Source organism: Dromiciops gliroides, chromosome X, assembly GCF_019393635.1.
Source record: "Dromiciops gliroides isolate mDroGli1 chromosome X, mDroGli1.pri, whole genome shotgun sequence".
Taxonomy (NCBI): domain Eukaryota; kingdom Metazoa; phylum Chordata; class Mammalia; order Microbiotheria; family Microbiotheriidae; genus Dromiciops; species Dromiciops gliroides.
The window spans coordinates 84480610-84494002 of record NC_057867.1 but is presented as its reverse complement, the minus strand read 5'-3'; the positions used below and the strand labels follow the sequence as shown (position 1 = coordinate 84494002).

The following is a 13393-nucleotide window of genomic DNA, read 5'->3' as shown; positions in this document are numbered from 1 at the left end:
TTTTTGTGGATTTGCTTTGTTACATTCAATTTGTGGTTATACCCTCTTCCTTATAACCACTGCCCCTTTTTCCCAATCTTAGTAATGCCAAAAAGATATGCAGGGTATGTAGTCTTCCAGGTCCAAGCAAACTATTCTAGTTCTCTGTGTTTAAGATAAACTCATTCTGTAAACTTCTTGATTGAGACTGTGCAGTTTCTTTTGCAGGTATTTCCCAGCCATTTCACACAACAGGGAACCAGAGAGACAAACTGTGAGAATGATCGGGAGAGAAGCAACAAACAGGCCGGCAGCCCTTGCCCTGGGCAGTCCACTAATAGTGGCATCTCCACTGACTTCTGGGACTTGTTGGTAAAACTTGACAACATGAATGTCAGCCGTAAAGGCAAAAATTCCATCAGGTCTGTACCTGTGAGCGCTGGTGGTGAGGGGGAGACATTTCCATATAGTCTCGAGGCTTCGCCATTGGGTCAGCTCATGAACATGTTGTCCCACCCAGTTATCCGACGGAGCTCCCTCTTGACTGAGAAGCTTCTCAGACTCCTATCTCTCATCTCGATTGCTCTCCCAGAAAACAAAATTCCAGAAATACTGGCCAACCATGGCACCAGTAGTTCTGCTGCTTCCACCACTGTTTCTGCCATCACCACATCTTCTACCGCTGCTTCCACTGCTGCTGCCGCCACAGTTGCCACTGCCCTGGTCACACCTGTCATTGCCCTAGATGATGTAACTACGGCTGCTGAATTGACATCTTCCACTACAGTTTCAAGTAAGTTGAAGGGGCAGCTAGGTGGTGCAATGGATAGAGCACCAGCCCTGAAGTCAGGAGTACCTGAGTTCAAATGCGGCCTTAGACACTTAACACTACCTGTGTGACCCTGGGCAAGTCACTTAACCTCAATTGCCTCACTTAAAAAAAAAAAAGAAGTAACTCAAGTAAGTTGAAATTGAAGACTAACTTTTTTATTCTATCTGGAAACTGCTGAACATTTTTGAAGGGGGGGGGGGGGTTTGTGGGTTTGTGGGTTTTGCTGTTTATATCATTCAGATATGGAAGCTCCCTGTGAAGTTAGATTGTGTTTAGTTTCTATAAGTTTTTCCAGTATTCTCTTCTGTTGAAGACAAGAAATAGAGGAGTTCTTACCCCTTGGATGACCTACAATTTCATTTGAGGCAAAAGACTGAAACATGGAAATCCAGTAGAAAAATCATTTTGACTCAATCAGGAAAGATTTAATATAGGGAGTTGACATGTTATAGATTTAGTCTCCTAAAATTCTAAGCTTTTCCCAGGAGCTACATAAGGAATGATGGACTCCCAGGGTTAACATCTAGCCTTTATATTATATATCTAAAAGGAAAAACTAAGACCAGAAGCTGAAAGTGTATACTGAAGCTGGCTATACTGCTCCAAGTTCAGTACAGTTGTTACATGGGAAACAACTAAATTAGCAGCTCAAGTACTTCAGTACAACCCCTATCGTTTTTGTTTCCTCAAAGTTAATAGTACTAAGAACATCAGATCCCCAGCAAAGGCTGGTGAAGGAGGAAGTGGCAGCAGTACTGACAAGATAGTGGCATCAGGCTTAACAGAAAACCAACTCCAACTCTCTGTGGAGGTAGGCCTTTAAGTCTTTTTTTTTTTAGGGTGGAAAAATGAATGACAGTATCTTTTACAGAAGGACTGTTGTTATTACTTGTAGCTACCTAAATCCCACATATTTTCTAACTTTTTTCTATTAGGTATTGACATCACATTCCTGTTCAGAGGAGGGTCTGGAAGATGCAGCCAATGTCTTACTACAGCTTTCCAGGGGGGACCCCTTGACCCGAGACACTGTACTCAAGCTGCTTTTGAATGGTTCCAGACACCTGGGTTACACTCTCTGCAAACAGATTGGTATGAGGAATTTAACTTCTTGTAGTCACCCAATATGACTACCCTTTCCTTGCTCTTAAGGGCACTCCAATATCTGTAGACTTTCAAAGATACAAATCTTTTCAAACATACATGAGAGTCAGAAGGCACAAAATGCACAACTATTCCTGTAGCATAGAAATTACTTGACTTATTTGGAAATCAGACAAGCACTTGGGAGTGTGTAAGCCTGAAAGTTAGTGTTACTGGGGTTTTGTGGATGATCTTATCTTCCACAAATCATGACTAAACAAAAAGCACTCAACAAAATTTTGCCTTTTCTGTAATTTGTAGTTTCTCCACAGAGCATGTTTTCTTCTCCCCTGAGCAGTCTGGCTTCTCACAACAGTTTTATTTCCTTATCTCTGAATAGAACTCTTGAGTAATCTCTAGTTAACATATTCATTCAGGGACTCTTCTGGCTGAGCTTCGAGAATACAATTTAGAACAGCTGCGGCGAACCCATTGTGAGACACTTTCTCCAGATGGTCTACCTGAAGAACAGCCACAAGCCACTAAGTTGAAAGGGAAAATGCAGAGCAGGTGAATAATATACAGAATTATTAGAAAGTTCTTCCTTATATACTCAAAGTTTGAAAGTCTTATGGAGTCTTCATTTCTCTAGATTAACATACTATTGTGCTTAAGTTTTGTCTTATAATCTCACAAACATCCATAAAAGGTTATCCAGAGTAGCTAGTTTACTAAGGTTTTGTGTTTTTTTCTTCTCGATGCTTAGGTTTGATATTGCTGAGAATGTGGTGATAGTGGCCTCTCAGAAACGTCCTTTGGGTGGCCGGGAGCTACAACTACCTTCTATGTCCATGCTGACATCCAAGACATCTACACAGAAGTTTTTCTTACGGGTACTACAAGTCATCATTCAACTTCGGGATGACACTCGAAGAGCTAACAAGAAAGCCAGGCAAACAAGCAGACTAGGTATGGAACTGAGGGATATTAGCTTGGTTTCCTGGGATTATTTGTAGCAGAGCTAACCTTCCATAATTAGACTTCTATCATGTTTCCCTTAACTGAATGTCTGCAAATCATATCACTCCTTCCAGGTGCTTCCAGCCTGGGCTCGGCTAGCAGCATCCAGGCAGCTGTTCGGCAGCTGGAGGCTGAGGCTGATGCCATTATACAAATGGTACGTGAGGGTCAAAGGGCGAGGAGACAGCAACAAGCACCAACGGTTAGCATGCCTGGGGATTCTCATTTGTTTCATTTACCCCTTCTCTTCATCTATGTGTTCTTCTCGTCAACTTTTTCCATACTATTTGTATATTTGAAATTTTTTCTAGAAAATAGTTTTGTTCTAATCACTTTTCTTTCTCTCCTTATTTAGCCTAAAGCTTAATTCTCCTAGATTTCTATTGTTTTCCTTGTAAGTCACCTGGTTTTCTAGTTCCACTCAGTTTTTCATCACTCACTTCCACATCTCCATTCCCACTTAGTGTAGCGTCCTCCAGGCCCAAACACTAACTTTACTTTAGGGAGGCACACTGCCAGATAAGTTATGTTATGTTACAATAACCTTGGAAAGAGGGAGTTTTTAAGGGAGACTACATTGGAAGTTGACTGGCCCTAAATCAGAGTACTGGTATCATATCATGAGTTTTTTCTCCAGTGAAAAATTATCTAGTTAAAAGCCAAGGGAGTGAATGTCTTTGAAAACAATTCCTTTTTTTTCCCCTGGAAAAAAAACATAATTTGGAGGTCTGAAGTATAATCCCAGTACTTTACTGAAAGCCCTCTAATGATTTTAAGAGAATGGGAATTGTCTTTGTAACCCGAAATAATAATACAGATGGTGCCTCAGTTTCACTCTCTGCTGAGTCATTTCTTTTCTTCTATCTCCATCTCCTGCCTAAAATTGACTCTTCAGTGAGAGAGGAGCCTATTTCAAGAATCATGTGCTCATATCTCAGACTTTCTACTAATTTATTGATTTCAATCCTCCCTTAAAAGTAAGTTCTGGGGCAACTAGGTGGCGCAGTGGATAGAACACCAGCCCTGGAGTCAGGAGGACCTGAGTTCAAATCCGGCCTCAGACACTTTACACTTACTAGCTGTGTGACCTTGAGCAAGTCACTTAACTCTCCTTGCCCTGCAAAAAAAAAAAACCAAGTTCTTAATTTCACTGCTATCTCTTCAATGTCCTTTTCGTGACAGCATGTCAAGAGTGTTAAATAGGTCTGTCCTGGTTCTAGCCTATGTTTTAATGTTTTTCCTCCTCTGAAACTGATAAGGAAAATAGAAGGGTTATGGTAGAAACTTTTGGGGGCTTAAAGAAGGACGACAGGGGCGGCTAGGCAGTGAATAAAGCACCAGCCCTGAATTCAGGAGTACCTGAGTTCAAATCCAGCCTCAGACACTTGACACTTATTAGTTATGTGACCCTGGGCAAGTCACTTAACCCTCATTGCCCCACCAAAAAAAAAAAACTTCTGGACTCCCATTAGTATTATGCTGAGATGGGTCTAGGAGAAAGCAGAACATCACTCTTTCATGTGTGGGAAGGTCACCTTGTCAGGAAAAGTGGAGACCCAGACTTCCTGTTATTATTTTTATTTTGTCCAGTCGGAGTCAGAACAATCAGAAGTTTCTGCTCGAAGAGATGAATCTCCTATGGATGTGGACCAGCCATCCCCTAGCACTCAAGATGTACAACCTATTGGTCAGTATTGTTCTGCTACAGTAGTTATATTGTGTATATATAATAGAAATTATTTCTTTGATAGTACAGATCAGTGTAGGAAAAAGTGGGAGATACTGAGAGCAGATTATTAGGCAAGGCCAGATAAATAGAGGGCATTAGTAATTTCTTTTCTCTAACTTAGGGAAGCATTAACTAATTTTTGGTTCAGTGAACATTTAGGCTCTAAGCCTTAGTTACGAGTGACAAAAGAATAAAGAATTTATGGTAAACACACAACTGTCTTATTTGAAAGGAATGCTCTCACCATCTGTTCTGATCAGACAGGCCTTTGTTAGCACCCCCTTTTTTTGCTGTAAAGACATCGTTATTGCAGAACAAATAATTCTTTGAGCACTCTAGGCTCAGTCCTGTTCTTTACTTCCTGGCATCCCCAGGTTCTAAAGGACCTCAACAGGGAGAGAAGGAAAGAGAAGAGAGGATTCCAGACCTTCCCTTACTAAGCGAACAGTTGAACTTGGATGAGCTTTGGGACATGCTGGGTGAATGTTTAAAAGAATTAGAGGAATCCCATGACCAACATGCAGTGTTGGGTGAGTATTTTTTTAGAACACTTTAGTCTATCTCCTAGGTCACTTCCTCTATTCCTAATTCCTTATTACCTATCTTTTCCCCCTCCCATCCAGTGCTACAGCCAGCTGTTGAGGCTTTTTTTCTAGTACATGCAACAGAACGGGAGAGCAAGCCACCTATAAGGGACACCCGGGAGAGCCAGCTTGCCCACATCAAAGATGAGCCTCCACCACTTTCTCCTGCCCCTTTGACCCCTGCTACTCCTTCTTCCCTGGACCCATTCTTCTCCAGGGAACCTTCCTCTATGCATATCTCCTCCAGTCTGCCACCTGACACACAGAAGTTCCTTCGATTTGCTGGTGAGGAAACCCCAGAGCCTGAAAGTGTTCTTAATTCTGGCTTTAAACTTTCTCATATTAGTTCAGAGATTGTAATTATCAGGATTGGGGTGAGATTTTTATGAGTAGGATTCAAAAAGTGATATAATTATGGTAACCAGAAACTAGGGAAAGGTAAGACCAGTTTGAAGAAACAAATTGATGTCACCTTTTAAGAAACTGAAGGAGCACTGTGAATAAGACCATGGCTTTTCACAAGGTATTGTGGTTAGAATTTCAGGATGTGGGGAAGTCAAAAGAAGACTAGGACTGACCTGTGAGAAAAGGATGTACATTATTAGCAAATTCTTCTGGCTAATGAAATTAGTTGTGAGGGTTAAAAGAATATGTATTGGGGGGGCAAGCACTGGCCCTGGATTCAGGAGGACCTGAGTTCAAATCCGGTCTCAGACCCTTGACATTTACTAGCTGTGTGACCCTGGGCAAGTTAATTAATCCTCATTGCCCCACAAAAAAATAAAGAGGTAAGATACCCCCACCATTTAAAAAAAATATGTGTATTGGGGCCAAAGGGCCTTTTTGTCTTTAATGTACACCTCTTCCTTTCTAAGTCTTTTATTTTCCCCTTTTTAAACATTACGATAATATTCATTTTAAGTCCTATAGTGTACTGAAATTCATTTTGTTCTCTTCTCAGAAACTCATCGAACTGTGTTAAACCAGATCCTACGGCAGTCTACCACACATCTTTCAGATGGGCCCTTTGCTGTCCTTGTGGACTATATCCGGGTCCTTGATTTTGATGTGAAACGCAAGTATGTCCATGAAAATTAGGGAGGGTAAAAGTCAAAACTGGAAAAGGAGATTCCAAAGTGAGAATCAGGCATACAGGCCACATAGAAAGCAATTTTCACTCATGTCAAAACTAGTACTAAAATAGGCAGGAGATAAACATGATGGAATGGAGAAAAAAGAAAAAAAATTTAATACCTTCAAATGTCATCCTTCATAGCACATAGAGACTTATGATCTGTCAACCATTTTCACAGAAAAAAAGTATTAGTTCTTCAGTAAGAGAAAGATAGCAGATGACCATAAAGAGCAGTAAAATGGGAGATCTCATTCTAGTGTTCTGGCTACCATGAACTGACTATATAGAACCTTATTTTTTTATTTGGTTTATTTTTTTCTTTCAGTCTCAGTTTTCCCTATCCTTAAAATGAATAAATAGTTTAGAATTCATGAATCTCAGGACCAAAAGGGACCTCAAAATATTTAACTATTTAAGTAAGTTCTATTTACATATAGTCATTTAAGATACATGAAGGTACATTTAAGGTACATTTCTAGGCCAGCCCTGACCTGAAGCATTTATCTTGTCATGATCTTTATTTTTATGACTGGTTTAATCTCATTTTGTCTCATGATAGGATAAACAATACCTATGTTTAGGGTTAGCTGTGCAAATATTATTTCAATTGATCCTCTTCCTGAGCTACATTCTTTTGATAGTTTCTGAAAATCATTGTTATGCTGATAAAGGCAGCCCTCTTCTCTTTTCCACCTCCCATCTCCTAGATATTTCCGCCAAGAGCTAGAGCGCCTAGATGAGGGGCTCCGGAAAGAAGACATGGCTGTGCATGTCCGTCGTGACCATGTTTTTGAAGACTCATATCGTGAGCTACATCGAAAATCCCCTGAAGAAATGAAGAATCGATTGTAAGGACTAGTAATTCTCGTAATAGAAACAGAAAGCTTTGCTAGAGCTATTAAACCTTTGTTGGGAACATACAAAGGATTATTTGACCATTTTTGGCTTATGATTTCCCATAGTGCTTCAAATAACCACATCCTCAGCTACCTAAAAACAGTCTGGAGTTTATTTTGTCAAATTGTCATTTTACAGAGAGGGAAAAACTGACTTCCAGTGAAAGGACTTGTTCAGGGTTAGGGTTAGGGTTATAAATAGTTGGGATTGTTTATTCATATGTGTGACTATCAGGAAATGACTTTACTTTTGAGCCTCAGTTTCCTTATCTTTAAAATGTGCATGTATCACTTAAATGTAAAGACCATACCTTTAAAAATCCATTCATTGGGGGTCAGCCAGGTGGTGCAGTGGATTAAGCACTGGCCTTGGATTCAGGAGTACCCGAGTTCAAATCTGGCCTCAGACACTTGACACTAACTAGCTGTGTGACCCTGGGCAAGTCATTACCCTGCAAAAGAAAAAATCCATTCATTGGCTAAGTTGTTCCATTTTCTGCTATATAGAAATAGAAGCACTGAGACGACCTGGACTCTGCTACTTCATCTCCAAAATGAGGGAGTTGAGGCAGCTGGGTGACACAGTGGATAGAGCACCGGCCCTGGATTCAGGAGGACCTGAATTCAAAGCCAACCTCAGACACTTGACACTTACCAGCTTTGTGACCCTGGGCAAGTCACTTAACCCTCACTGCCCTAAAATAAAATGAGGGAGTTAAAAATTAAATGAATAATAATGTTCTTTTAGCTATGTCTTTTGGGGGTAGGGGGGAGGCAAAGCAGTGAGGGTTAAGTGACTTGCCCAGGGTCACACAGTTACCTTTCTTTTATTGCTTATTTTATGGCTAGTCCCAGATAGTCTTAAGTCAGTATTATACATCTAGTACATAACATTTTTGTTCTCTATCTCCTTCCCATATTAGGTATATAGTGTTTGAAGGAGAAGAAGGCCAAGATGCTGGTGGACTCCTTCGGGAATGGTACATGATCATCTCAAGGGAGATGTTTAACCCTATGTATGCCTTATTCCGGACTTCACCAGGTGACCGTGTCACCTATACCATCAACCCTTCCTCCCATTGTAACCCCAACCACCTTAGTTACTTCAAGTTTGTTGGGCGAATTGTGGCTAAGGCTGTCTATGATAACCGTCTTCTAGAGTGCTACTTTACTAGATCCTTCTACAAGCACATCCTAGGCAAGTCAGTCAGGTGAGTTTATATTGTCTACAAATAGTTCTCCCTAAACCCAAACCTCCACTGCCTTCACCCTACCATTTCCTTTTCTATAGTTGATAGTAAATTGTCTTTACCTTCAGGTACACAGATATGGAGAGTGAAGACTACCACTTTTATCAGGGCCTAGTCTACCTGCTGGAAAATGATGTCTCTTCACTTGGATATGATCTTACTTTTAGTACTGAGGTAATACTGGGGGTTGGGCTTTTTGAAAGACTAAAAGGGAGGGGCAGCTAGATGGCCCAGTGGATAGAGCACCTGAGTTCAAATCTGGCCTCAGACACTTAACACTTACTAGCTGTGTGACCCTGGGCAAGTCACTTAGCCCCAATTGCCTCACTAAAAAGAAAAAAAAAGAAAAGAAAGACTAAAAGGGAGCAAATAATTCCCTGGTATCAACTTAAACTAAACCCTTCTGGTTTTTGAATATTCTATTTCCTTTCTTTGCACCCCAGGCTTTTTTTCCCCATCACCCAGTTTTAAGCCAATCTTCCTGATTACATGTTTTCTCTTTGAGACCTCAAGGGCCTGAGAGGTACAGATCTAATTGCTTTTTTTGTTTTAAAGAGATGAAGAAAAAGCAAGAGATTTTGAAATGTTTTTAACCAGTTTGAAGTTGAAAACCTTTGAAAATATAACTAGCTTCATTTGGTAAAATGAATGTTCTCTTTTGTTTTAATTCCTTTGGTGGGGTGTTTATTTTCAGGTTCAAGAGTTTGGAGTCTGTGAGGTTCGAGACCTCAAGCCGAATGGAGCTAATGTTTTGGTCACTGAGGAGAACAAAAAGGAATATGTACATTTGGTTTGCCAGATGAGAATGACAGGTATGTGAAGTTTAAGTTGTGATGTACTTAGAGACAGAGCAGCTAGGTAGTCCAGTGGATAGAGCACTGACCCTCAAGTTGGGAAGACCAGAGTTCAAATCTCAATTCAGGCACTTACTATCTGTGTGACAGTGGGCAAGCCTCTTATCCCCAATTGCCTTAAACATTTGGTACCATCTTTAGTCATCCTGATGTATGTATTGACCCTGGAGGAGGGAGTGAGGTTGGTGACCTTTCACAGCCCTGCCTCACTTGAATCCAATTCACTGCAAGTCATGACATCACCCTAATGTAGTAGTACTCTTCGAGAATATGGGACAAACAACAATTAGACACAGGTGTGGGGTATAATGGATACTGCTGGATCTAGAGGCAGAAAGACCTGGATTCAAATACAGCCTCAGACACTTAGCAGCCGTGTGACCCTAGGCAAGCCCATATTTACTTCCAGTATATTCCTCCATAAAATGGAGATAATAATAGCATCTTTCTCTCTGGTTTGTTGGGAGGATCAGAGGAAAATAGCAATTGGAAACTATTTAGCACAGTGCCTGGCACATGCTGAAAGAAAAAATGGCAATGCTAATTGATTTAAAGAGTGGGGCAGGGGACAGCTAGGTGGCACAGTGGATAGAGCACCGGCCCTGGAGTCAGGAGTACCTGAGTTCAAATCTGGCCTCAGACACAACACTTACTAGCTGTGTGACCCTGGGCAAGTCACTTAACCCTCATTGCCCTGCCCCCCCCAAAATAAAGGGGGGGGCAGGGGGGAAGAAGGGTATCTCGTGATTGGATTGTAAATTCTTCAAACAAGTTTCTTATTTGTTTGTTTGTTTGTTTGTTTTCGGGACACAGGATTAAGTGACTTGCCCAAAGTCCAAAAAGGAAGTGCATTGTCATATATTCCGAATAGCAAGCAAGTGATGAGAGTAGTGGTTATTCATACACACCCAATTGGTAGGTATGTATGAATAACCCTACAGGAATGTAGAGGGGGAAGAGGAACAAGAGGGAAGGGTGAATGAAGGGCGGGGGCAGTCAGTAGCAAAACACTTTTGAGGAGGAATAAGGCAAAATAAGATAGAAAATAGAGTAAATATCATTGGGAAATAGTTATGATTGACTACAATGGCAAAACATATGGTACCTACTCTGCTGGGCTATTGTGAAGAAAATTCTTTATAAAGTTTAAGGTACTATATAAACGTTATGATGAACAGGATGCTATCAGAAAAACCTGGAAAGACCCACATGAACTGAGGCAGAGAGAAATGTACTATATACAAAATAATAGCAGTAGTGTAAAATGATCTGCTGGGAAGCACGTGGTTATTTTCAGCAAGGCAATATAACTCTGAAGGACTTATGAAAATTGCAGTACACCTACAGAAAAAGAACTATGGTATCTGAAAACAGACTACTTTTTTTTTTCTTGGACAACTTAATCTGAAGTCTTGTTTTTTAACTGTTTTCTCTTACAACCTAGCTAATGTAGAGATGTTTTCCATGAATTTCTTGAGTTCTTGGGATGGGGGGTGGGAAGGAAGGGAAGAGAAGTTGGAACACAAAGTTTTCAAAATTTGGTGTCAAAATTTGCTTTTACATGTAATTTGGAAAATAAAAATTCTAAACATAAAATTTAAAAAGAGAGTAGTGGTTATTTAAGGACATATGTAAGGATTTTATTTTTCCTGCAGGAGCAATCCGAAAACAGCTGGCCGCCTTTCTGGAGGGCTTTTATGAAATTATCCCTAAGCGCCTCATTTCCATCTTTACGGAACAGGAACTAGAACTTCTAATCTCAGGACTTCCCACAATAGACATTGATGACCTAAAGTCAAACACTGAGTATCACAAGTACCAATGTAATTCCATCCAGGTAAGACTTTCTTGTTTTAATTCATATTTCCCACCTGTGTGCCATGTTGGGCTTTAAAATTAATGCTAGTTTCTGAGACTTTCCCATGTTCATGCATAAATATACTAAGCTGTTTTAAGTTTGTTTTCTAACTAAACACATTCTAAAGTCAAAATATCAGAACTTGGAGAGTATCCTAGTGACTTTCTGATCCAGCTCACTCTTTTTCTGAGTGGGAATTAAGGAATGAAAAGGAAGAGAATAAACAGAACTCATTTAAGAGGGCAGAAGGACATTAAGCATAGTTTCTTTGAAACAGAAAATACCTTAGAGAAAATGAAAAAAAAAAACGGAAGAAATAAACCCAAGATTTTTCTGTCAGAGGTAGAGTTAAAACTTAACTAGATTGGGGCAGCTAGATGGCACAGTGGATAGAGCACCGGCCCTGGAGTCAGGAGTACCTGAGTTCAAATCCAGCCTCAGACACTTAACACTTACTAACTGTGTGACCCTGGGCAAGTCACTTAACCCCAATTGCCTCACTTAAAAAAATTAAAAAACTTAACTAGATCTCAGAATTCCCAACTTTCTTCCACCTACATTCACTTCTGCCATCATGTTGGCCTGCCCACTCACATCCTTTTGATTTCAGATTTTTCTCCCTCCCTTCCCTGTCCCCTCCCCAAGGTGGCAGGCAATCTGATATGGGTTATAGATGTACAACCACATTAAACATATTTCCACATTAGTCATGTTGTGAAAAAAGAATCAGAACAAAAGGGGAAAACCTCAAAAAGGAAAACAAAAAAAAAAATAGAAACACTATGGTTCAATCTGCATTTTGACTTCACAGTTCTTTTTTTTTTTTCCCAAGTGAGGCAGTTGGGGTTAAGTGACTTGCCGAGGGGTCACACAGCTAGTAAGTGTTATATCTGAGGTCAGATTTGAACTCAGGTTCTCCTGAATCCAGGGCTGGTGCTCTATACACTGTGCCATCTAGCTGCCCCTACAGTTCTTTTTTTGAGATGTGGAGAATGTTTTCTATCATGAGTTCTTTGGAATTGCCTTGGATCATTGTATTGCTGAGAAGAGAAGATCATCATATGGTGTTGCTGTTAGTGTGTAAGAGGTTCTCCTGGCTCTTCTCAATCTACAGGTTTTTCTGAAATTCACCTGCTTATCATTTTTTTACAGCACAATAATATTCCATTACATTCATGTACCACAATTTGTTCAGCCGTTGCCCTGTTAATGGGCATCCCCTCAGCTTTCAGTTCTTTGCCACCACAAACAGAGCAACTATAAATATTTTTGTATTATGTGAGTCAGTTTCCATGATCTTTTTTGGATATAGACCTAGTAGTGGTATTGCTGGATCAAAGGGTATACAGTTTTAAAGCCCTTGGGGCATGGTTCCATTGCTTTCCAAAGTGATTACATCAATTCACAGCTCCAACAGCATGCATTAGTGTCCCAATTTTCAACATTTATTATTTTCTTTTTTTGTTATATTGGCCAATCTGATAAGTGTGAGGTGGTACCTCAATCTTGGTTTAATTTGCATTTCTCTAATCAGTAGCAGCCACTTCAAGTCTTTAACACTTGGACCTGAATGTTTTTTTCGTTTTTTTTTTCCATAGATCCAGTGGTTCTGGAGAGCTCTTCGCTCTTTTGATCAGGCAGACCGAGCCAAGTTCCTGCAGTTTGTTACAGGCACTTCCAAGGTACCTCTTCAGGGCTTTGCAGCACTTGAAGGAATGAATGGTATTCAGAAGTTCCAGATTCACCGTGATGACAGATCCACAGACCGATTACCTTCAGCTCACACTTGGTAAGAAACAACAGGGGTGGTAGGTACTAGAAAAAGCTGGGATGGGGAAACAGTTCTATTCAATCACTCAGAATTCTAAGGTTCTCTTTTCTCTACTTATGTCTCCACCTCTTCCTAGCTTTAATCAACTGGACCTTCCTGCTTATGAGAGCTATGAGAAGTTACGCCATATGCTGCTTCTGGCTATACAGGAGTGCTCAGAGGGCTTCGGGCTAGCATAACCCTAAGGGCTGTGCATCACTACTCCCCACTGTTGCTATTTTTTCTACTCTGAGATTTGGGGAAGGAAAGAAGAAAAGGCAGAAGCCCCCCCCAAAAAAAATTTACTCCAAAACACAAAAAGACCACAGGAGAAAGCGTAACCAATAAATAAATTAAACCAAA

At 40.4% G+C, this 13393-nt stretch overlaps 1 protein-coding gene across 2 annotated transcripts in view; it reads left to right on the top strand.

Moving 5' to 3' along the window:
* The window catches only part of LOC122733708 (E3 ubiquitin-protein ligase HUWE1-like), a 94277-nt gene extending 80884 nt beyond the window's left edge, over positions 1-13393 (top strand). Inside the window, exons 62-78 of one of the 2 annotated variants that reach the window (XM_043974330.1) lie at positions 208-772; positions 1504-1622; positions 1747-1903; positions 2332-2464; positions 2661-2863; positions 2989-3071; positions 4505-4601; positions 5018-5173; positions 5267-5512; positions 6189-6306; positions 7070-7210; positions 8182-8469; positions 8577-8682; positions 9203-9320; positions 11018-11199; positions 12819-13009; positions 13128-13393. In XM_043974330.1, coding sequence (XP_043830265.1) covers positions 208-772; positions 1504-1622; positions 1747-1903; positions 2332-2464; positions 2661-2863; positions 2989-3071; positions 4505-4601; positions 5018-5173; positions 5267-5512; positions 6189-6306; positions 7070-7210; positions 8182-8469; positions 8577-8682; positions 9203-9320; positions 11018-11199; positions 12819-13009; positions 13128-13230 — 3006 coding nt within the window. In that variant the 3' untranslated portion in view covers positions 13231-13393. Of the gene's footprint in view, positions 1-207; positions 773-1503; positions 1623-1746; positions 1904-2331; positions 2465-2660; positions 2864-2988; positions 3117-4504; positions 4602-5017; positions 5174-5266; positions 5513-6188; positions 6307-7069; positions 7211-8181; positions 8470-8576; positions 8683-9202; positions 9321-11017; positions 11200-12818; positions 13010-13127 lie in introns of both variants that reach the window. The other variant, XM_043974329.1, reaches the window with a different exon arrangement.